Raw genomic sequence first — 24,960 nt, forward strand, 5'->3', positions numbered from 1 at the left:
TGTGAAGGGATTTCATGTTAAGTTGTTCTTACAGCTTGGATTCTGTGGTTTGGGGAGTGAGCAAGAATGTGCTGCTTCTCTTCCAGCGCGCTCCACCGCTGTAATCTCTTGTGTCAGTGTTTGTGAGTCAGGGCTCACTTTGTCAGATGTATTTGAGTTCTGATTCACATGGGTTTATTCTGGGGATAAATTCTTGTTGGTCTTTAAGGTGCCACTGGACACCTGTTCTGTTTGCCAATACAGACTAAAACGGCTACCAGTTTGGAATTGTGTTAATTTGTTTTGCATTTGCCTAGATAAATATTTCCTCCTCTGCTGAGGCTGGGATTCAGAAAGCTTGTACGTGACCAGTGCAATTCTTCTGCCTTCACAGAGTAAATCCCTTCCTCCTGTACCGTATTGCAAAGCGCTGTTGAGGTTACCTGCTGCGTACTGGTCATTTAATGCAAGCAACATCTCAGGCACTGACCTGGAGAGTGCTTCAGTTGTGATGATGACCAAAAACGTTGGGTCTGGTGGGTTTGCCAGGAGATTTTTCCATGGAGGAGGCTGAAGAATACGGCCCTGGTGATGCCCGCTCGTCTTGCTGAGTACTTTATATATTGGGGTGCCAATAGTCCCTTTATGGGGAGGGAAAGGCTTTCCAAATGCTTGATCCTCAGCAAAAGGTTTTGTACCCAGGTCTTGCCTGCCTGGCTCTTGGCCATATTGGCATGCAGTCATGATCCCTTTGTTTCTGCGCTCAAGTTGAGGTGCTGTTTTTGAGTTTTCTAGATCTGAATGGCCCAGGGTCCCAGTTATCTCAGGTGCCGTCACTCATATTAGCCTCCCACATCCTGTTTCAGTTTCTCTCTTTTATGGAGGCTGAACCAGCTTCCATGCAGAGCAGGGCCTTATCTGTTGTAGCTCCTGAACTCTCAAACCTGCACCAATAGGTCTTCCTTTTCCTCCATCGCTACCTGTACTCCACAAACAAGCAAAGCCAGTCTTCTTCCACTGTGGTTTTGGAGAGTTGGTGCTTCTTGTCCTGCCTTTCAACTGTTTGCTGCCATTTTGAAAAAGCCAAAATAGATCCAAACTTGTGCGTGTTTTACAAAGTCTGTTTTAAATCATGCATACCACTTTGTGGTGAAGGTGTTACATACATTTTTGTGAGTAGGGCTGCCAACCTCCCGCTATTACAGTTGATCTCCAGATTACCAAGATCAGTTCCCCTGGAGAAAATGGCTGCTTTGGAGGGTGGACTCTATGGTATTATACCCTGATGAGGTCTCTCCCCTCCAAAACTGCCCACCCCAGCCTGCACCCTCATAATACCCAAGTATTTCCCAAGCCAGAGCTGGCAACCCTCTTTGTGAGTAGACTAGATAACCAGGCAAGGAGGATATCTAAGCCATGCAAAGGAGTCTTTCCCTCTTGTGCTGACAGTTCTGTGGTTTCTTCCTTGCCTGTTCCTCCTCCTCCTCTAGCTCTGCCACTTCCTTAAACCAGCCTGGGAAGCTCGGTATGGAGATGAGCCTTGGGTTTTTCTGCTGCAATCCAGCCTAGCTGTGTCCTCAAGGTTATTTCTGCTCATATTGGACCTTTTGGCTTTGCTTTTGCTTTCAGCTTCACTGCTGGTAACCCTGCCTCTCCTTGGACCTGCCTAAGGCCCCTTGTATCCAGGACTTAAGTTTGGAGTAGACTTAGGTAAACATCTGCCCACAGAGCTTAAAGGATCAGCAGTATACATTTCAGCAGGCTGACATTAAGGAGCCCATCATGTACTGCAGGAACATGACCAGCTCAAAGCTTTCTGTTTCTGCAAGTTTAACTAGGCATACAGAATGTCCTCATTCTCGGTTCTGGGTGGAAGGGCATCTTATCAATCGCGGGTATTGCCATCACGTGCCCAGGGAGGCAGGACTAAAATTTTTTTCTTCAGCTTCCTGTCTCCCTGGGCGGGAAACCCAGTTTCCGTCCTGCCTTGGTTAGGGTGGCAGCTTCGTTAGTGAACTCCGTGTTACCTCAGAACTTTTCTTTGTGTGCTTACCTTTGTGTCTAGCTTACCTTTCCTCCTGTTTGTCCGACTTCCCTTCGTTGTTACCGCTTCCCGATTACGGCCACGGCCGCCCCCTCCCCTTCCCAGTCGCTTCAACTTTCCGTCTCCGCTCCCACACTTCGCTCTGCTTGGCAAGATGGCGGACGGCAGGAGGGATTCTGACTCAGACCTTCTGTCCGAGGAAGATCACGACTTAGCCCTCGTCGCCTCGACAGGGCGACGTCATAGGGAGAATGCCAGCGGCCGGAACGGTGGTTCCACGGCACGTGGCTCTGAGGGACCGGCGGCTCCAAAGAAGGCGCGCTCGGACGAGCCGCCTCAAAATGGTGTGCATGGCGGCGAAATGCGCGCGACGGCGCCAGGAGCTTCCTCGGCCCAAGAAGCCCACTGATGGAAGGCACCTCATCCATATCTGATGGGCAACAGAGGGGTAATGTATTTCAATCGGAGCACGAGGCTCCTGTTTCATGAAGGGAGATGCTTGATTTGTTTAACGGGGTGTTAGATCGACAGGCTCAAATGATGTCTGCCCTCAAAGAGTCCATTGCCCCTATCTTACAGGGCGACGACCCAGGCCCCTCTCACTCTATTCCCCCTCCCCCTCAACAGGAGCAGGGAGGTCAGGAAGGACGCCTTTCTTCACAATGGCGCACCAAGGCGGCTCTAAAAGCCCAGCCTGGCTCCCAACCTCTACAACCTGCGGAGGATTTATCCTCAGTAGTTTCTGACACAGAGAGCAAAGAAGAGGGCGAATTCAATTCTGATGAGGACAACCCTGTTTTGTTAGAGGAACAACATCCTCCCCTCTTCTTGGTGGAGGATTTCCAGAGCTTGTTAAACAAGGCCTTAATAGCCCTGGACCTTAATGAGGATCCGGTCCCTATCGCAGAGTCCAAGACAAAAATCCAAAAAGAAAGGAACTAAGGAATTTTTCCCAAGCACCAAACCTCAAGTCTGGGAAATTCCTGTGAGGTTCTCCAACCTCCCTGGGCAATTTCCATAAAATCACTCGCTCAGACGACCGTTCAGAAGCAGGTAAGTTTATTGGAAGGCTTCAGGTAAGATCAGGGCCTACATGGTCCAAAGCTACAAGTGCTCACATAGTCAAAAGGGCTAGAATATAAACTGTTTCATAATGCAGATGGCGGTTACATGTTTTGAGAACCAAGAGATAGCAGTGCTAAGCTAAGCTACTGAATACACATCAAAGACATCAGAGGAGCTCATTAACTCAAGCCTGAGAAAGCCAAGATCGGAGGAGGGAGGAAGGAATGAGGAAAGGAAAGTGAACGGGACATTCCAGCTGGGGCCTAAATGGGAAACAGACCAGCCAAGGCCTGAACCCTTCTACTGACAGAGATCTGACAGAGACCTGGGCTGTCGCTTGTACGGACAGTCCAGACATGGAACAGAGCACTCCCTCACAATTCCCTTTCCAGAATTCTTCGAGAACCAGGTTCAGACCGAATTTGATAAACCTCTAGCCAATAGACAGTTCCCCGCTAGCACGAAGAAGCTCTATACCATGGTGCCACAAGCCATGGCTCTCTTCCAACTTCCCCTGATAGACGCTCCTGTAGCAGCGGTCCACTCCCCAGACCTCCCCTCTGAGGATGGCATGGGGACAATCAGAGACCCGATAGACAGGAAGGCGGAGATCCTATCCAAAAAAGTCCATGAGGCTTCTACTTTGGCCAGCCAAGCCTCCGCAGCTACTTCTATTATGGCTAGAACCACAATAGTGTGGCTCAGAAAAATAATACAGCTTTACACAGGAGACAATCGTAAATTATCAGAGGGACTCAATAGACTCATCAAGGCCTCTGCCTTCATGGCAGACGCGTCCCTGGATGCCATGTCCTTCGCGGCCAGGGCCACCTCATCTAATATTGCCATTAGAAGGGCACTCTGGATCCAGCCCTGGCAAAATTAAATTAAAACTAAGACTTTGACTATGTCATATCCTTTTACCGGAGGGAAGCTTTTTGGGGACAGACTAGAAAAGATTCTAGTAGAGAATAAAGATAAAAAGAAGGTCCTTCCAAAATCATACAAGAAGGATGGGAAGTCCTCAACTTCATTTCCCAACTTCTGATCATCCCGCACTCTGGCACCTTTTAGGCCAGACAACTGTAGGGTGCATGGAGTAACAACAGCAGGGGCTCCTTTCGTAGAGGGGGCGGCAGATTTCCCCCCCCCCCCGGGACACCAACAGTTTGCAAACAATAGGGTAGACAAGTTCTCCAAGAACACAAAACAGTGACGCCAGGTATCCGGAAGTTGGGGGCAGGCTCCTACAATTCCACGCAAAGTGGGAGAGGTCCTACACGGATGCCTGGTTATCTCAGTTCATATCCACGGGATACCTAATAGAATTCACGAGTCTCCCCAATGACAAATTCGTAAACTCCCCAAGGTCAATTCGAAAAGAAAAGCACCAGAGAACTCTGGAGGCCATTTCACATCTATTACAAATACAGGCCATAGAACCAGTTCCTCTATCAGAACTGGGCAGCAGGGTATATTCGATTTTCTTTACAGTCCCCAAGAAAAATGGGGACTGGAGAGCTATCTTAGACCTAAAACATCTCAACAGGAGGGTGAAATACAGAAAATTCCGCATGGAAACACTCCGATCCATCTTGGAAGCCCTGCAAATAGACCAATTTCTAACTTCCTTGGACCTGAAGGAGGCTTACCTCCATGTCCCAATACACCGGACTCACAGGAGGTTCCTCAGGTTTTGCTACTCCAAGAAACATTACCAGTTCAGGGCACTCCCCTTTGGCCTGGCATCTGCTCCCCGTGTCTTCACAAAAATTCTAGTGACACTGGTGGCATTACTTCGTCAGGAAGGAATAACCATCTTTCCTTACCTAGACGACATACTGATTTGCTCAAATACCAGAGAACAAGCGTTGTCTCACACCACCAGGGTGATTCAGATCCTCACCAACCACTGCTTTCTCGTAAACATGGAGAAGAGCCATCTAATTCCGACACAAAGATTGGAACACCTGGGGGTCATCCTAGACACCCACAAGAATCTAGTGATTCTCCCCCAGGACAAAATTGTCAAAATACGATCCATGATTCAAACCACAATCAGCTCCAGTCAGGGCAGACTTATGACTCTGGCCAAACTACTAGGAAAAATGGTAGCCTGCCTCAACTCGGTACCATGGGACAGATTTCACCCAAGGCCACTTCAGAGACTGCTACAACCTCACCAGGATCTCATTACTCAAAGCAGAGACAAGACAATCCCGCTTCCCTTGATATTCCGATGTTCGCTCCTGTGGTGGTGCAAGTACACCAACCTGAACAAGGGGATGCACTTCGTCATAGAGAATCAGATACAAATTTATGCAGATGCCAGTCTGGAAGGGTGGGGAGCCACCTGCCAAAACCTCATGACCCAGCGGTTCTGGTCCACAGGAGAAAGAAAACTGCGCATCAATCTTTTAGAACTCAGGGCGATCCGATTGGTAGCACCTCCTCCGTCATAAACACATTTTGGTCCAGACGGCAACACATCAGCCAAAGCCTACCTCAACAAGCAGGGGGGGGGTCGAGGTCTTCCAGGTTACATCAGGAAGCGGAGACCATTCTATCCTGGGCCGAATCGAATCTGTTGTCTCTGTCAGCAGAACACATCAGCAGGGTCCTCAACCTCCAGGCCAACTGGTTGAGTCGACAAGTGCTAGACGAGGGCGAATGGGCCCTCAACAGGTCGGTCTTCGAACAGATAGTTCAGAGGTTCAGTCAGCCCAGGGTGGATCTGTTTGCTTTAGAAAGCAATCACCTCCTCCCAAGGTTTCTCACTCGTTATTTCCATCCGGAAGCGGAGAACATGGACGCTCTCATGTCCCCATGGCCCAAAGAAATTCTTTTTGCATTCCCTCCCATTCCCATCCTCCCGAGGGTAATAAGAAAGATCAGGAAGGAAGGAGCAACAGTTATCCTCATTGCTCCTCTTTGGCCGAGGAGACCATGGTTCCCCAGCCTACGGGAGTTGTCAGTCCAACCACCCTGGGAACTCCCAATCACCCTGGACTTACTCCATCAGGGTCCCCTATTCCACCCAGACCCTCAATGGCTGCGCTTAACCACGTGGAAATTGAGAGGAAATCCCTCTTAGAGGAAGGATATTCTACAGCGGTGGTCGACACCATGATAGAGGCCAGAAGACCATCCACTAGAAGGATCTATAATACCTCGTGGCGAGCCTTTGTACTGTGGTGTAGGCGCAAATGCGTCGACCCGCTATCCCCAGAGATACCCATAATCGAGTTTCTCCACGAGGGAGTAGAAATGGGTCTCAAAGCCTCCACCTTACGCAGACAGGTGGCGGCACTGTCCACTGTGTTATCCTTGATGGATAACTCACCACTGTCTAGACATCCACACATTATATCTTTCCTAAAAGGGGTGGTTCAAACTAGACCTCCAGTTGTCCATCGCTTCCCTACATGGCATCTCAACGTGGTGCTTAATGCGACATGACCTCCCTTTGAGCCGCTTCAGGAAATCCCCTTAAGGATGTTGAGAGTGAAGGCCATCTTCCTCACAGCGGTAACTTCTGCTCGTTGAGTCTCCGAGCTGAGGGCACTGTCCGCACGTGAGGGCCTCTGTATATTTCACAAAGATAAAGTGGTCCTCAGGCCTTCATTCCCCACCTTCATTCCTTAGGTGAATTCTTTATTCCACCGTTCTCAAGAGATTCACTTACCTTCCTTTTGCCCGGATCCCACCCATCCCAAAGAAAGGGAATGGCACCATTTAGATTTGAGAAGGCTCCTAAAGGTATACCTCAAGCGCACTGCTCCCATTAGAAAATCAGACGCGCTGTTCATCTCCTTAACTAACCCATCCAAAGGGGGGGAAATGTCTAGCTCTGCTATCAGTGCAGCGGTCAGACAGTGCATTACTGAAGCCTACAAGGCTTGTAAGATCCCTCCCCCAACAGGGACCACCGCACACTCAGTGCGTAGTGCTGCTACCTCAGCGGCTTTTAATAGGCAAGCCTCTGTTGATGAGATATGTAGGGCGGCCACTTGGTCTACGGCCTCTACATTCATTAAACATTACAAGATTGACTCCATGGCCTCTGCGGACGCAGCCTTTGGTAGAAGGGTTCTGCAGCAGGTCTTGGATAAGTCCTAAATCCCACCCAGTATTCTAGCTCTTGGATATCCCGCGATTGACAAGTTGCCCTTCCACCCAGAACCGAGAACGGAGCCTTGTGTACTCACCGTGACGGCTCCTTCTGTTCTGGGTTGAAGGGCATCTTGCCCGCCCATTTAGTTCCAAGACTTAAAGTTCCTGTGGGTCAGAGGGGTTAGATGTTTTGGGGCATCTTCAAAATTACTGTTGCGACAGGTTACTCCCTATGTCCGCCATCTTTTTCTAAAGTCAATTATGGAACCCTTTCCTGGTTGTCCTTTATGTGTTATTGTTCATAAGAGTTCATAGTTTGTTATAAGTGCATTGTGTTGCTTGCTGTTTGCGTGCACTTACCTGTCTCCTTAGCTTAGCGAGTCCAAAAACTGGGTTTCCTGCCCAGGGAGACAGGAAGCTGAAGAAAAAATTTTTTAGTCCTGCTTCCCTGGGCACGTGATGGCAACACCCGCGATTGACAAGATGCCCTTCAACCCAGAACAGAAGGAGCTGTCACGGTGAGTACACAAGGCTCCGTTTTCCTGCATCTTGCAGCAGATGCCCAGGGTCCATTTTAGACAACTACCTTATTTCCTGTTTGTTTCCCCTTTCTGTTCTTTGCAAACAGCATTTGAAAGTTGAAGCTGTTGTATTTTGAGTCTTTCAGGGATGTTCTCCAAAACTATTCGTCCGAGTAGTGTGCTTTTTTAAAAAAGGTTTCCTGCTGCGTGCTCGGTCATTGGTTTGCAGTGATGAAGTTCATCCAATAGACTTGCCTGCTGGGAAGTTCAGAGCAGGTTGTGAAAACACAAAGGGCTGTGATGGCTGCACCTGCTGGTTTACCTCTGGATGAGTGGTCCAAGGAATTCCTAAACCTGGGAGAGGGAGGAGCTTGACCAGGAACTTGGCCTGTCATGTCCTTCCAAAAGATTATGCTAGAGAGTTCTGGCAATCTGTTAGAAAAGTGATATCTGAAGGACAGCAAGAAGGGGGAAAGGCAAGCCATTAATAACCAGGCTGAAGGTTGGCATGTCTTTTCTGGGTGTCCCTTTGTGGCTAAGGGACAACATTAATGTATCTTGCTGTTATCCTAGTTTAGAAGGCTGAATTCTCTGAACAGTAGAGAGGAGTTGACTTAACACACTCCTTAATTTGAAAAACAACAACGGAGTTCTTCAGATCTTTTGAATTCTGGCATAGTCTCGAATAAATTGATGTCTGGAGCGTGTGACATCTTTTGAAAATTCAGCATCCAGAGAAGAAATCTTGGTCAATACAGAAAGTTTGCCTGGTGCTCCTTCTAAGATATCCCCCCCCCACCCGTTGTTAAAGACAGGATCTCATATGGGGTAGTCTTGATTTTTCAGAAGAGGAAGGCAGTGTTCTGCTGCTTGCAGGAAATCGTCAGACTCTGATGGTGCAATGTCAGTGGGTAAAGCAGCAAGCGTATATTCTGGGATTTCAGTCAGAGAGCAGGAAGCAATTCAGTGTAGGGAGACCTTCAAAGAAGCTGGTCAGTTCATGGAAAATGCAGTCATGCATCTTGCTTGAAAATTTGCCTTAGAGCTGCTAGTGTCATCTAACTTCACTTTAGCTGATTGGCTAACTTATCTATAATCATCATTTTTGTCTTTGGGGCATGGGATCTCTGGCCTTGCAGTTTTCCAGCGCTCAGTTATAGTAGGAGGACCTTCAGAGCAGAAGTCATGGCCAGGGTGAGTCTGCCCAGGAGAGCAAACAAAGCTATCTAAAGCTATCTGCAGTCATAGAAGTAATATTTTAGAACAGATCTTGCAAGAATATTAATAGAGATGAAAATACAAATTTGGAGGCGCACTGGGGGGAAAACCTATATGAAAAATGTCTTCTTTGGGAATGAGTTTTGCTTTTAAAGGCAAGGCTTAGTCACTCAAAATGTGTATCATGTTTATGCCAGACTATCTACAGCATTAGACAATGCTCGTATATACTGTAGACATATGCAGTATATGATACATTTATTTAACTGTGGCTAATTTTGTCCACAGTTAATGCTTTAATGTGTATAATGATTATATAGTATTGAAGAGTTCATTGTTTTTCATGTTGTACAATATAAATATTCTGCTAGTCTTGTTGCAACTGAGACAATTTCTGTCTGAGTTTCACACTTGTGTTTACTACAAACGTTGCTTTCTATTTTCAGTCTTTTCTCCCTACCCCTCAAATAGCAAAAACTAAGACGGGGGCGGGTATGGCTCAGTGGTTAAGCATCTCTTTGCATGCAGACAGTCCCAGGTTTAATCCCCAGCATCTTCAGTTAAAAAAAAGCATCAGGTACTGGTAATGTGGAAGAAAACTGCCTGAGACCCTAAACAGCAGCTGCCTATTAGAGTAAACAGTTCTGACCCTGATGGACCAAAGATATGACTCAGTATGAATCAGGTTTGTGTGTTCAGGATACTTGTTCTAAGGTAGCATAGTGTGCAGTAGTTTATTTTTGCAAATACTAGAGAGAGTGGGCATTGCACTGTTGCTTGTAGAAAATGAAGACGTATAGTAACTGAAGAAATTGGCTCTAGTCCCTGAATGCGTATGCTGGAATGACATTTTGTGAGTCTTTAAGGTGCCATCATACTCCTGTTTGTTTTTACTTGCAACAGACTAACATGGCTACCTCTCTGGGACTTTAACATTGTTTTGTTTACGTGGTAACCTGTAAATAATGCATTTTACGTTAAAGCAGTAAAATAAGTTTAGGTTTGATAAGGAAGTAACAGCTTAGTCTTATGACCCCACTGCCAGTGTGGTACCTGTGGTGCTAGCTGGTATCCCATGCCTGCTCAGCAGAGGGCAAATATGCAACCAAAAAACCCCACCATGATGTGGAGAGCCACAGCCACCCACCACAAGCCACCGATCCCTGTGGTGTACTGCAAACACTCATATGACAGAGATGGTTGACAAGTAGTCACGCTAAGGTGGCGATGACCCCCCAATAAAGCCACCATTGCCTCTACATAGAACACCCTAAGGAGGCAAACAGCACTCTCCCCCAGTGTGGCTAGGAGGAACCCTGGGGTAAATATACTCCAGGCAGTTCTGTAGATATCGATTTGTGTCCCTTCCTGCAACCAACTTCCCTTTTGCACAGGGAAGGAAACATGACTACTCCAGCCACAGCATTCGCATGCTCATGTAGCTCAGTCTGCACGCGTCATGCCGATAGAACTGCCAGGACCTCTCCCACACAAGGTTCAGGTCTTGGAGTAGGAGGGGCTTGGGAGCACCAGCCTTTTGCCAAACACAGGGGATTAGGGTTGCCAACTTCCAGGTAGTAGCTGGAGATCTCCTGCTATTACAACTGATCTCCAGCCAATAGAGATCAGTTCACCTGGAGAAGATGGCCGCTTTGGCAATTGGACTCTATGGCATTGAGGTCCCTCCCCTCCCTAAACTCCTCAGGCTCCACCCCAAAAACCTCCCACTGGTGGCAAAGAGGGACCAGGCAGACCTACAGGGAATACAGCCACTGAGGCAGCAGTGAGGGAACTCACAACTCCCCAGTGGCACACAGGGACTATGGGTTTGGATTCCTTTGTATCTCCCCCCACCCATGCAAACTGCATGGGTTATCAGATGCTCCCAGTGATCTGGCAGCATATGCATCCCGGGTACCCTTCCTCTCTCCCTTGCAAGAGCACACTTGTGTTTACCTTTAACTCCCTCCCAGTGTGAGCTGAATACTGAAGGCAGCTGAGATCAGTAACAAACGTGGAGTGGGAACCAATCACTTTCTGTCAAACCTTTACCAACAGCCAGCTCCTGAATCCTCCTGAGAGCCAGTGTGGTGTAGTGGTTAAGAGCAGTGGTTTGGAGCAATGGACTCTAATCTGGGTTTGATTCCCCACTCCTCCACATGAGCAGCAGACGCTAATCTGGTGAACCAGTTTGTTTTCCCCGCACCTCCACATGAAGCCGGCTGGGTGACCTGGGGCTAGTCACGGCTCTCTCAGCCCCACCTACCTCAAAGGGTGTCTGTTGTGGGGAGGGGAAGGGAAGGTGATTGTAAGCCGGTTTGATTCTTCCTTAAGTGGTAGAGAAAGTCAGCGTATAAAAACCAACTCTTCTTCTTCTGAGCTCCTTCTGCCTCTGGGTCTGCAATCGGGGCTATACCATCAGCTGCAATGGGCCAGAAGGCTCTGTGCCAAATACACCTTCACAGATCCCTGCCCTCTTGGTTTGCACCTTGGTTGATGAAGATGCTTCAGCAGCCTCTGCTGGGTGAATGAAAGAGATTATAAATAAAGTTAAGGCACCTAAGCCTAGATGCAAGAGTATCATCCATTCCTGGAGGAAAAGAAGGTGCCAGGGCGAAGTGGAGGAGGTCCAGGCCAACAGACATTTCCAGCCATCTGGGAAATATTCCAAGTGACAGTTGAAGGCATTTAGGGGTACGAGGCATGGATTGCACACCTTTGTAACGGCATATGAAGGGTTTTGTGTATGGTGTGGGGGGGGTTAATGAGTCGCAGCCAGTAGACTTGTGGCTTTTTTTAGCAGAGTGGCTTGCCTGGATTTCTGGTGGTCAGCCACCCTATTTCCAACAGTGTCTCAAAAAGGAAATTGCTGTCCCGTCAGCTGAAGTGATACCAGATTCTTGCGTCTGGATTATTTGCCATTCTGTGTGTGCGCGTAAGTTGTGAGAGGTCAGCGTTCAGCTCTGTGCGGCACCTGTTAAGGGTGTAGACGAGGGGTCTCACTGTGATTCAGCACGTGAGGGGGTGGAGGGGATGGGAGATGCGGTTTCAGTTTGCAAACACCCAGCAACACCCACATAGCTATAATAAAAAGGAGAAGGAGCAGCTGTTGCTAAGGGCTGCTATACGCTCCGGCTCCCTGGGAGGATCTGGCGGCTTTCGTTATGCCACTGTCAACATAAAAAGGGAGGCTTTCAGGAGCAAGGTGAGGTCGGCTGTAGGCCCCTTTGTTGCACAGTGATTTTAATGGGGACCTGGCGTGGTCTTAACAAGCCCTTGAGTGTCCAAAGAAATGGCAGCAGAAGGCCAGGCGAATGTGGGGGAACACTTGCTAGTGTTCAGGTTCTTCCGGAAAGGGTATCCCCAAAGTACTGATATGGTTTCAAATGTGACTTGTTTGTGGCACACAAGAAGAAAGGTCCTCCCTTCAGTCAGCACTGTTGCCAGTTTTGGCCTCTCTTTCTGCCTTTGCTCCAATGTGCAAACCCCCAGCGGGACCCCCAAACTTTTGTGGGGGGGCACTAAAATTGATCGAAATCTGCTGGGATGTTGGGAGCATTTTTCTGGTAAAATGACACTAAGCGCGTTGACTTGAAAGCTGTTCCTTGCCCCGTGTCCCATGGAGATCATGTGCAGCAGTTTTGCCGGATGTTCCTTTGAGATGTGCTTTGGCTTCATCACATGTGCATGAAGTTCTTCTTGTTCCTGTATCACCTTCGCTGCACCAAAACTGATAATTATTGGAATAGGCCTAAGTGCAACAAATCTTCATTCGGAGTGGCAGCCGGCCAGTCCTGCTGGAGAAGAATCTCCTCACGAGGCCATGTTCCTAGTGTGCCGAAGGATCCCTGTCTTTTATTGAAGAGGCAGGGTCTTGGATCTGAGGGCTATATCTAAAAATCACATTTCCCCCTTCCTCCAAGGAGCTCCAGGTGCCAACCATGGTTCTCTCCTTCTCCATTTTATCATGACAATGAACCTGTGAAGTAGGCTAGGTCTGAGAAATTGTGTGTGGCCCAAGTCAGCCTGTGAGTTTCATGCCTCTGCACAGTGGTGGCCGATAATGTATTCTTTATTCATCAGTTGGATGTTGGGGAGGGTAAGCCAAAGAGAATTCAGCATGTGGAAGGAAAGGTCCTCTGTTCTTTTTTACGCTTGATAAGAACATTTAACTTTCAAGCCCCACCTTGAACAGTCCTCTGTTCTTTTTTACGCTTGATAAGAACATTTAACTTTCAAGCCCCACCTTGCAAAAAGACTGAGGTTCGGGGTGCAGAGTGGTAAGCTGCAGTACTTCAGTCGAAGCTCTGCTCACGACCTGAGTTCGATCCCAACGGAAGTTGGTTTCAGGTAGCCGACTCAAGGTTGCCTCAGCCTTTCATCCTTCCGAGGTTGGTAAAATGAGTACCCAGCTTGCTGGGGTAAAGGGAAGATGACTGGGGAAGGCACTGGCAAACCACCCCGCGAACAAAGTCTGCCTAGTTAACGTCGGGATGTGACGTCACCCCGTGGGTCAAGAATGGCCCGGTGCTTGCACAGGGAACCTTTACCTTACTACTAGAGTCACATAATGTAATCTTGATGTCCCCAATCTTGGACATCTTATGTTAGGAGCATTTTCTCCTAATGGTAGGATGGGGTGGTGATGACATTTGTGTATATGGTGGTAGTTGACGGCTGGGGAAGTTGAACTTGCTGTCGGCAACGGATGCATCCGCTGACGGTGGCTCTCCCAGTTGTCTTTCTGACAAGGGAAAACCACTCGCTGGAGAGTGTGTATGTGTACATTTGTTTCACCCCTTCCGTCGCTGTCTTCCTTGTTTTTAAACATTGGCATCTGGCCAAACCCTGTTCCTTTCTCTCTGTTGCTTGCTTGTTTACTCCAGCAGCTGGCAAAAGCGTTCCCACTTGCTTTTTGTTTAAATGTTCTCATTCCTGGGGATTACGAAGCAGCCACTCTTGAGTGCTGGGGACCAGGAAAGCTGCCAGGGCTTTTGTTAACTTCAAAACAAAACAAATCACAGCACTCTCAATATTTAAACGTGCACAGTTTATAAAAAATGAATCATACTATAGAACATGACTAACTAACCTATATGATAACATGCAAAGATATGACTAAACACACAAGAGGTACTGAACAGCAACTATGTACAATATATACAAAAGACAACGTGGCCAAATTAGCCAAAATGGTCAAGATGGTCAAAATGGTCCCACAATGTACTGATAGTGATCATAGGTACACACACAGTCCAAAGCCAAAAGCCACAAAACCGGCTAGAACAATCTCACGAATGCGACGGTTGTATTCTGTTTCACTAGTGGTACCAAGGTCAAAAAATCCCTTGAAAAGGGTAACTTCTTATTCCTGATGGGACCCACAAGTTGGATGTTCAGGACCGCATAGAAAAGGACGCAAATCCCAGGTAACTATTTGTGTTTCACCAAATGAGGCTTCATCAGCCTATAGGTATGAATTGCATGTATTAAGATTTTTTATATATACAAAACATTTTTGATACATTTAATACATATTTAATACATTTTAATATTTTTTATTATAATCAATGTATGTATAAGACTCCTAAAGAACAGAGATTAAGTATTAAAAGTTAAAACAAAGAATGGTTTAGTATAATATTCCTGCAGAAATTATCTTTTTGAAAGTACGGGACCTTTTTTAAGGCCATTGGAAAACTTTTTGAGACAAACAAGGCTAGGCCGTGATCACTCTGCAGCCAGAGATGGAGTACTTCTGAATAGCAGGGGGGCCTTGGCCTCTGTGCCCTATTTATAGGCCTTTCAAGAGCATCTGGAGGGCCACTGTGGGAAACGGGATGCTCGGCTAGATGGACATTCCCCTTTGATCCTGCATGGCTGTTCTTATGTTGCAGGCTTGTGCTGCCTTAGGTACATTCGGTGTTGGGTGATGCCTTTTTTGTGGATCCCATAGCCTGCCCTTGGAGCTGAGCTTGGTGGTGAAAAATTCTCTCTTGATGCACCAGGTGAACATATACTCTAGAGCAGAGTTTTCCAAGCTTTTTGAGTTATGGAGCACTTTTTCAGGAGAGAAATTTGTCACGGAGCACTAATTTTCACCTAGCACCTATGTACTAAACCGAATGACAGCAGTATTTTTCTTTCTAATCTCTTCACAGAGCACTAGGAGATGTTTCGCAGAGCACGGTTTGGGAACCTTTGCTCTAGAGTATGGGGCTGTTCATAAGACGTTTCCAGCGTGAATTGCACCTTGCATGCAAGCCTGTAGAAAACCAGGAGTCATAGTGGGTGCAGTGTCACAAAATATAAATTCTTACACTGACGCAACTGTAGGAGTTAAATGGGAAGGTGGCCTTGGAAGAGTCACTGTCTTTCGGCCTCAGTTTCTCCACCGTAAAATCTGCTTCTCTCAAGTAATGTGAGGGCAGGCATGGTGTTTTTAATCCAAGCTGTAAACTTGTATGTTGGTTGTGTGTTAAATGGGCAGGTTCGCACATGTGTGTTCGTCACCCAGTGACTGAAACATCATAGTGATTTGTGTGTGTGAACGAGCCATTTCAGAGCCACCGCTGTAGTTAAGAACATTCATGTCGATATCATCCCAAGCCTGCCGTATATCTTCAGCGGAGGGTGTCTGCATCATCGGTTTCCGAGTCATCAAGGGGCACATGAACCACGCTTTTACAAAGGGGTTTGCTGTGTCATAACTGCTGAGCAGGCTGTGAATGTGGCGCTGGGCATATCCAGTCTGGTGAGGAAGTGCACCACCTGCAGGCCACAGGAAGAAAAAGCAAGAGAGTTGCCAAAGAGAGTCCGTATCTGAGTGCGTTGGTGGGTACTGGAAGGAAGTGTTACGGCTCGTTGGACCAGTATTTCCAGATGGAGGCGGCCTCTTCTCGATACACAATGTTCTGCTGTGTTGGCCCAGTTTCATAAGCATTTCCTTTGGCTAGGAGGGAGCAGCAGCTTGTTGTTGCCCTCTCAATTACAGTCTAGGATCCCAGGCGACAGATACTCAGCATTTTAATCTGCCCAGTAGACTTCCAAGTTTGGCCATTTGAAGAATGCCTTAGCTGTAAGCTGCCTAGCCAGAGACTTTGAGAAAGGGGAGGGGGCTTGCACATTGACTGGGTCGGAGAGCCAAGAAAATTTGAATCTTGTGGGCAGGATCAACTTTGCTAATTAAACAAATGCCTAAGCTGTGCTTGTTGTGCTTCTCCTCTTAAATTTGCAGGGCTGAGTGCATGTTATGTGCCATCAAGTCACTTCTGATTTATGGCAACCCAATGAATTAATAACATCCAAAACATTGTATCATTTAGCAGCTTTGCTCAGGTCTTGCAAACTGAAGCTGTGGCTTTATTGAGTCAATCCATCTCATGCTGAGTCTTCCTCTTTTCCTACTGCCTTCAACTTTTCCTAGTGTTATTGTGTTTTCTAGTAGTGTAATAAGAACATCAGAAAAGCCATGTTGGATCAGACCAAGGCCCATCAAGTCCAGCAGTCTGTTCACACAGTGGCCAACAAGGGGCCTCTAGGAAGCCCACAAACAAGACGACTGCAGCAGCATTATTCTGCCTGTGTTCCACAGCCCCTAATATAATAGGCATGTTCCTCTGATACTGGAGATAATAGGTGTGCATCATGACTAGTATCCCTTTTGACTAGTAGCCATGAATAGCCCTCTCCTCCATGAACATGTCCACTCCCCTCTTAAAGCCTTCCAGGTTGGCAGCCATCACCACATCCTGGGGCAGGAAGTTCCACAATTTAACTATGCATTTTGTGAAGAAGTTCTACAATTTAACTCTGCGTTGCGTGAAGAATAGTGTGCAGATAGCTTTTGCAAATGCTCATTCTGAAGCCAAAGCTGCTGTTTCTGTGGGGTGTTTTTTTACTGCTATGAGTTGTCTTTTCACTGGCTAGTAGCCCCTCAAGGCTAGGAAATCTCGCTGTCAGATGCCATGGCACCAGCTTCAGCGTGAGCAATTGAGCCAACTTTCAGCTGCGCTGTGGCCATCTGGCGTGGCACTGGCATCTGGCCAAGCCCTGAAGGTGTTGACACAACAGTCCAATTGCTTTGCATTACCTTTTTAAAATAACTGTTTGCCGGTGGAACTGATTGTGGCAGAACGGCGTGGTTTTTCTTCCTATGAGTGTTTGCAAAGCGTTCAAGGTAATTAATTGTGCTCGAGTGTATTTGCTACAGGCAGTGCCTGTTCTACAGCTGAGATACACCGGAAGGTGCTTTGGGCTGATTCAGACTCTCTTTTTTTTTTTTTTTGCCCCCCTCAAGCCCCCAAAGAGTTAGACTCCGTATGCATTTCCCCCCTTTACTTTCAGCACACTCCACTCTGCTTCCAAAGCCAGGATCCTGCTAACTCGTCCCCCGGCATCACTACTGCCAGTTCTCTTCATGCACATTCTGCAGCGCTCGTAATGTTTCAGGAAAGTGTTTGTCATGTACTTCCTGATTCCCCCCACCCCACGCACACACACACACACTGCTTATTCCTCACCATAAAGCCTCCTTTCCATTCCCTTCTCCAGGGGTCCCAGTTCATGGAGTTGAGCCGGTCCCTTGGTGCTTGTCAGCTTTCTTTTGACTATAAGTGTTTTAACTTATTTGGCCCTGCTGCCTTTCTTTCCTACTGGGCACAAAGTCCAAAGCAGGTTTGTAGTTCTGAGACCACTGCAAGTTCTTTGGGTCCAGAAGATGGTTCCCACCATGAGCCCTTTCAGTACTGGATAGCTCATGTATTATATTTGGGTCCAAGTTTTATGGCCCCCTGTGGCAATGCCCTTTCGTCTCACCCCTAGTTCTCACACCAATTCTACAAACAAGAACATAAGGAAAGCCCTGCTGGATCAGACCAAGGCCCATCAAGTCCAGCAGTCTGTTCACACAGTGGCCAACCAGGGGCCTCTAGGAAGTCCACAAACAAGACGACTGCAGCAGCACCATCCTGCCTGTGCTCCACAGCACCTAATATATTCAGCATGCTCCTCTGATCCTGGAAAGAATAGGTATGCACCATGATTAGTATCCATTTTAACTAGTATCCATGAATACCCTTCTCCTCCATGAACATGTCCACTCCCCTCTTAAAGCCTTCCAAGTTGGTAGCCATCACCACATCCTGGGGCAGGGAGTTCAACAATTTAACTATCCGTTGCGTGAAGAAATACTTCCTTTTATCAGTTTTGAATCTGACACACTCCAGCTGATGACCCCGCATTCTAGTATTATGAGAGAGGGAGAAAAGCTTCTCCCTGTCCACTCTCTCCAAACCATGCATAATTTTATAGGCCTCTATCATGTCTCCCCTTAGCCACCTTCTTTCCAAGCTAAACAGCCCTAAGTGTTTTAACCGCTCCTTATCGGGCCGTTGCTCTAGTCCCCTAGTCATTTTGATGCTCTTTTCTGCACCTTCTCAAGCTCTGTAATTACCTTTTTTAGGTGTGGTGACCATAACTGTACACTTGCATCTTAGCCACCCATGGGACAACGATGACACAGTGCAAGGGTGAGCCAGGCCCCTGAAAGCCATGTGCAGTTGTGAGCTCCCTCTCCTCTGCATCTGAAACCTTGCACTACACTAGAGTAGCTAGCCGCTTTGGATCTGTATTTGCACCTCTTGGGAGCAGAGTCTTGAGGCTAGGGGTGTATTGCAGGTTATCCTGACTTCCTGACGAGTGAGAGACTGGGAATGACTTGTGGAAACTCTCAATGCACAGACAGGCTGAACTGGCCTGTCTCTGGTCTGCTCGCCATGCTGGGTTTCTTTCCCCCACCCCTTTCCTTGTTCTCTGCTGCTGCAGAGCAGCTTTCTGTGTTTGATTAAGGATTCTTAATGCAACAGAAAACTTGAAACTGTCCCAGGAAAGCCCTTTCCCATCTTAGACCTCAACGTGGTGTAGTGGTTAAGAGCAGTGGTTTGGAGTGGTGGAGTCTGATCTGGAATATTGGGTTTGATTCCCCATTCCTCCACATGAGCGGCGGGGGTCTAATCTGGTAGACTAGGTTTGTTTTCCCGCCCCTCCACACAAAGCCAGCTGGGTGACTTTGGGCAAGTTACAGCTCCGTTAGAGCTCTTTAACCCCACCTACCTCACAGGGTGTCTGTTGTGGGGAGGGGAAGGTGATTGTAAGCCGGTTTGAGTCTCCCTTAAGTGGTACAGAAAGTCTGCATATAAACTCTTCTTCTCCTCCTCCTCCTCGAATGCAGTGGGGGCAAGAGAGCTTCGCTTCAGCTGCCTTCTACAAAGTTCGGGGAGTAGCCACAACTTAAAAGAGGCGCATGCTCCTGAGCTCACAGCTTGGCTCCAGTGCTACTTTGCCACCAGCACCAGAAGGGGAGGGGGGAGGATCCTTGCTGTGAGAAGCTGAAGTGAATAAAAGAGGAACCAGGATGAGAGACGAAGAGAATGTAGGATTTCAACTCCCCTAGTCAGCTATAGAAACCCACCCCACCCTCCTGGCATCTGTTATATCCAGAATCCCTTCAGTCAGTGTATGCATTGGCATACCAAATAGAGACCATAGTGCACAGACTAATGAATCCCACATTACTGATTTCAGTTGAACTCTCCCGTTAGTGTTCCTGATCCTGCAAAGACTTGCAGATGGCAACTGAGGCCACTGGATAAATGTTAGGAAGCTCTGGCAATTGTCCCATTACCTGGACATTTCCCTGACCCCCTTCCAAAATTGCAGTGTTCTACTCGCCCCTCTGCAAGTTTCATTTAATTGAAACTTTATTTTAGAAATAGATAAGGGGGGGAGGGTTTGCATTAGGGGGCCCAGTGGCTTCCGCTTAGTGATGGCACCCACTACCCCTTCTCAGAATTGTGGAAGCGCCTGCTGGTTCAATGAGGTTGGGAGACCCTTGCCATTAAGACTGCATAGATTACTATTTTGTTTTGTTTTAAAGTAAAACTTGAGGTTTCCCAGGTGCCAAATTCCAGAGCCCTCGTCGCCATGAGTCGGAAGCCACTTGACGGCACTTAACACACACACAGTTGCTCGCAGTGCAGTGAAGAAGAGTTGGTTTTTATATGCCGACCTTCTCTACCGCTTAGGGAAGAATCAAACCAGCTTACAATCACCTTCCTTTCCCCTCCCCACACCAGACACCCTGTGAAGTAGGTGCGGCTGAGAAAGCTCTAAGAGAACTGTGACTAGCCCAAGGTCACCCAGCTGACTTCATGTGTAGGAGTGGGGAAACCAACCCGGTTCACCAGATTAGCGTTCGCCACTTGTGTGGAGGAGTAGGGAATCAAGCCCGATTCTCCAGATCGGAGTCCACCACTCCAAACCACTGCTCTTAACCACTACACCACACTGGCTCTCTCAGTGGTCTCAGTATGTTTCATTCGAGAGAAAGGAGCCTTCTTTGTTCAAAAGACTACTGACTTGGATGGTTTCCTATTCAGCCCAGACTGCTGTGATAGGCCCATCTAAGAGGCAAGCTTCGACAAAGTTTCTTCACTTTGTGGCATGGCTGACATGTTTCTTCTTTCCCCCATTGCAGGTCTTGAACCTCTTGGCTATGGATAATAAAGGCTACCGACGTGGGAGTTTCCAGAGCAGCACCAGTGATGAAGACATGGTGGAGGTCGCAGGGGGAACCCTCGACTTCTCTATGGTGGATGATGTGCCCCCTCTGGACAGAGAGATGGCGGAAGGTAATGCTGGGGCTGCCTGCAGACTCTCGGTATCTTTCTTCTTAGTTGCCAAGTTTTCTGGCTAACATGAGCTCTTGTACACCTGTTGCTACCTTCTAGTATACAAAACAAAAAATAGTGTTGTAAAATAGCAATATCTAACTAAACCAAAACAACACCAGGCTAAAGAATCTGTCTGTCTGTCTATCTCTATAAAAATATATATAACAACAGGCATAAATAACCTATAACTTACTATGAAATATAAATCACCTAGATATACAAAGTAACAACAAACCCAATCCCACTACGTGGTATAGAAATAAATGAAAAGTCAAGTAGGATGCATCAAATTCCGTGGGAGGATATCAGCCACCAGAGATCACCAACACAAGTTGGGTGAAGTCCAGAGGAGATAAGGAAATCCAAAGGAGATCAGTTATTTATAGGTTATTTATGCCTGTTGTTTTATAGATAGATAGATGGATAGATTTCTTTATTCTTTAGCCTGGTGTTCTGGTTTTGTTATATATTGCCAGCTTCTAGTACAGCTGAAGTATAGTGGGTCTTGCGGTTCATTCATACTGGTGGGGAAGAAGCTGTCTTGGGGCACTCTGGAGTAGGCTGTGGTATTGTTCTGAAGATCACGTATTACAGTGTCGCCCCACGTGCAGTGAGGGCTAAAACCTCACATCACACAGAGCTGACTCGAGGATGGTTTAGGAGGGGGATCCTGGGCAAGATGCTGTCCAGTGAGGTCCTCCTCCAGTTGCACGAGCTATGCTGCCACCAGTGATGGCTCCTCCCTCGGCCCAAGATGCCAGGCAAGTAGCTGCCACAGCTGCCAATCCCTGGCCTGTCGATTTGAACAGGCTGTGATGGTAGCTAGGAGCAGCAATAGCTGATGCTCAGCAGAAGGCAGGTGGGCAAGGGGGTGCTGTTCCTGGCCGCTGCTGCCTTCTCCCCTGGGGCAGTGGCAGACGCCTAGCTGCCCTTGCTACTGTGCAGGTGAATGACTGACAGTGGTAGCACGCGTGGGAATGGAAGCTGCGGCTAAGAAGAGGTGTGGAGCTGCCACCTGAGGGAGCAGCACCCGGAGGGAGTGAAGGCAAGAGGCAGCAGCAGCTGCAACATCGTGGTTGCTGTGGGGACCAGCAGTGGGACAGAGAGCAACCTCCTCTTGTTGTGTTGCCTGTGGCCTCTTTTCCCCCAGCGGCAGTGGCAACTGCTGCTCTGAGCCTCCATCGCCACTTGCTCAAGGGGGTGGCAGAGTAGGAAAGGGAGGTGCCGTGGAGCAGGGGTGGTCTTAGCGATTCTCGGGCCCTGGGCAGAAGTCCAGGATGGGGCCCCAGAATCACCGCCACTTCCATTGCCAGCCCCCCTGCCAGAGCTGAGCAAGGGGAGGCCCTTGCCTGTGCGAGGTGGGCAGGAGCCGCCACTGGAAGCCAGCTGCCCCAGGCCCCAGATGGGGCAGGCATGGATGGTGGCAGGAGCCTGGTCATCTTCTTTCCCATCTTCCTTCTGGGGAAACATGGGTGGTTGGGGCTCCTCCCAGTGTAGAAGAGGAAGAAGAGTTGGTTTTTATATGCTGACTTTCTCTACCACTTAAGGAAGAATCAGACCAGCTTACAATCACCTTTCCTTCCCCTCCCCACAACAGACACCCTGTGAGGTAGGTGGGGCTGAGAGAGCTCTAAGAGAGCTGTGACTAACCCAAGGTCACCCAGCTGGCTTCATGCATAGGAGTGGGGAAACCAACCCAGTTCACCAGATTAGCGTCTGCTGCTCATGTGGAGGAGTGGGGAATCAAACCCGATTCTCCAGATTAGAGGCCACCGCTCTTAACCACTACCCCACGCTGGCTCTCAGGGCCCAGGACAGCTGCCAGAGTTGCCCATTGGCTAAGACCGCTCTTGCCATAAAGTGGCACAGCGCAGCACTGCAGTGGGGAGGGAGGAGCCTGTTCCTGCTCCTGGACACAGCAGGTTGGGTTAGTGGTCAGTCCTGTCAGGGCTCTGAGAGTCTCAGCAGCTGATAGAGGATGTCAATTTCTGACAGCAGCCTATCCTGTGTATTTAGCAGCAGCCAGCCATTGGCCTCTGCTGCAGTCGCTGCTGCCATTGGCTAGCTGGGAGGTGGCCTCAGCCATAAAATTAGGAGACGGGAGCAAACCAGCAGCAGTATCATTGGAAGGGGCCAACTTGTCCCTGAGATGCATTTTCCTCTGGCAGCCTGTTCCAACCCCTCTGCTGGTGTGGCACTTTCCGAATTCCTGTGTCCCCTTTTGCAAACCAGCATCCAAGTGTTAAATATGATATACAGTCTCTTAGCAGCTTGCCAGAGGTTGCCATGGAAAAAGTCCTGATTGTATTTTTTTGGCCCATCGCCTTCTGTAATGAAAAGAGCAGGGAAGTTTTGGGTATTGAAGCATGTGGGTGGGGAATGGTAAGCAAGGCTCTTCTTTAGGGGCTCAGAGTGATGAGCCTCTTCAGAATGTCCTCAAGTGCAGAAGGTGCTTCATCCCTGTAGGGTGCTGCAGCTTGCAAAACTAGCTTTCCTGTGGCAAAGGGTGTTGTTCCTTGTTGAGCCTGCTGCTTTCAGTGGTCGTGCCCAAGCAATGACTCTGACATAAAAAGTGGGCATAGGGACCATGTCCTTCAGAGGCTTGGAAACCGTGGAGAACTTTTGCAGGTGGGGTGAGAGGCAGCTCACGCCATCCTCCTCTCCTCCATTTTATACTCACAACAACTTTATGATGTAGAGGGGCCGTGGCTCAGAGGTAGAGCATCTGCTTGGCATGCAGAAGGTCCCAGGTTCAATCCCCAGCAACTCCAGTTAAAGGGACTAAATGATGTGAAAGACCTCTGCCTGAGACCGTGGAGAGCTGCTGCCAGTCTGAGTAGACAGTACTGACTTTGATGGACCCAGGGTCTGATTCAGTATAAGGCTGTTTCATGTGTTCATGTGAGTAGGCTGTGTTTGTGATTGGCCCCAAGCCTAGCAAGTTTCCGTGGGGATTGAAACCTGGATCTCCCAGATCCTAGTTGAACACAGTAACTGCTATACCACGTTGGCTCTCTAGTGGCTGATGGAGAATGTTTGCAAGGAACAAAATCAAAATGGCACCCCTTTTTCTTTCTTTTATGAATTGTCTGGGTAGCTGAACAATGCTGAGTATTTAGATAGCCCTTCTCTTAAGGGCCCAGAGCACTTTGCATATATTGTGTTGGTGCTCCTTAATAACAGCCCTGTAAGGTGTATGTGTGTGTTAAGTGTCATCAAGTTGCTTTCGACTTAATGGCGACCCTATGAATTGATGACCCCACAGTACCTACCTGTAAGGTAGGCTAGTATTATCTGCACTGCATACTGAAGCTGAGAAAGTGGCTGAGATCTGAACTGGAAGATTCCAATTTATGTTCCTAACCTTTATGCTGTGCTATTCTTTAGCTGTCTCTGATGTCTTTTTCAAAAGTATCTGGGATCTTAGAAGCCCCACCACTGATTCAGTGGGGGGGGACGGGCATGTGGAGTGTGAGCAGTTCTTTCCACGGGGCCAATTCATGTTCAGAAGTAATGGACATGAGTTTTCAAACTTCACAGAACCGTTCTTTTGACATAGGCATCCAAAGCAGAAGTCAGATAGCACGCATTAGCTGTACACATCTGCTCTCAACCTACTTTCCCTTTCAATGGCACAACACCCTTGGGGAGAAAGAAGGGGGGCTGGCAGAGGGCACTGCCACAGCTGCCTTCTTTCCCTCACCATGATCCTTGCTGTCTTTAAACAGAGGCTGGACAAACACTTGTCAGGGATGCTCTAGGCTGATCCTGCATTGAGCAGGGGGTTGGACTAGATGGCCTTTATGGATCCTCCCAACTGTAGATTCTATGAATAGCAGCTGGTGTCAGCAAAGGGTGGGGATAGGGTCCAGCCAAGGAATATATAAGAAACTCCATTGCAAGGCAGGTATCTTTTTATCTCTCGTGCCCAAGGTCCTGTTTTGAATGTTCTGTGGAACTGGGAAGTCAGTGCCTATTGATAGAAACAGAAGGAGAGAAGGAGAATTGAGAGCCCCCTCGCATGTTTGCTGTCTCTCTGCCCCCCCTGTCCTGAAGGGGAAGATGCTGCTGTTGCTGCTTCCTTCCCGTAGCTGGAACCCTCCCTCTTCCACAAGAGGGCAGGCTCTGACCAGCTTGTCTCAAGAGGCTGCCAGGCGTGCCGGCAGCGTGGGGCTCTGGCAGGAGTGTTGAGCGGAAGGGAAGGCAGCACAGCTGGGATCCTGGCGAGGGAAAGAAGGCAGCTGCGGCAGCACCCTCTGCCAGCCCCCCTTCTCCCTCCCCAAGGGTG

The 24,960-nt window shown here is 48.3% G+C and overlaps 1 protein-coding gene across 1 annotated transcript in view; it reads left to right on the forward strand.

Moving 5' to 3' along the window:
- The window catches only part of CLCN5 (chloride voltage-gated channel 5), a 50,158-nt gene that overhangs the window by 10,645 nt on the left and 14,553 nt on the right, over positions 1-24,960 (forward strand). Inside the window, exon 2 of the mRNA XM_056859410.1 lies at positions 20,477-20,630. Coding sequence (XP_056715388.1) covers positions 20,495-20,630 — 136 coding nt within the window. The 5' untranslated portion in view covers positions 20,477-20,494. The remainder of the gene's footprint in view (positions 1-20,476; positions 20,631-24,960) is intronic.

Source organism: Euleptes europaea, chromosome 13 (assembly GCF_029931775.1).
Source record: "Euleptes europaea isolate rEulEur1 chromosome 13, rEulEur1.hap1, whole genome shotgun sequence".
Taxonomy (NCBI): domain Eukaryota; kingdom Metazoa; phylum Chordata; class Lepidosauria; order Squamata; family Sphaerodactylidae; genus Euleptes; species Euleptes europaea.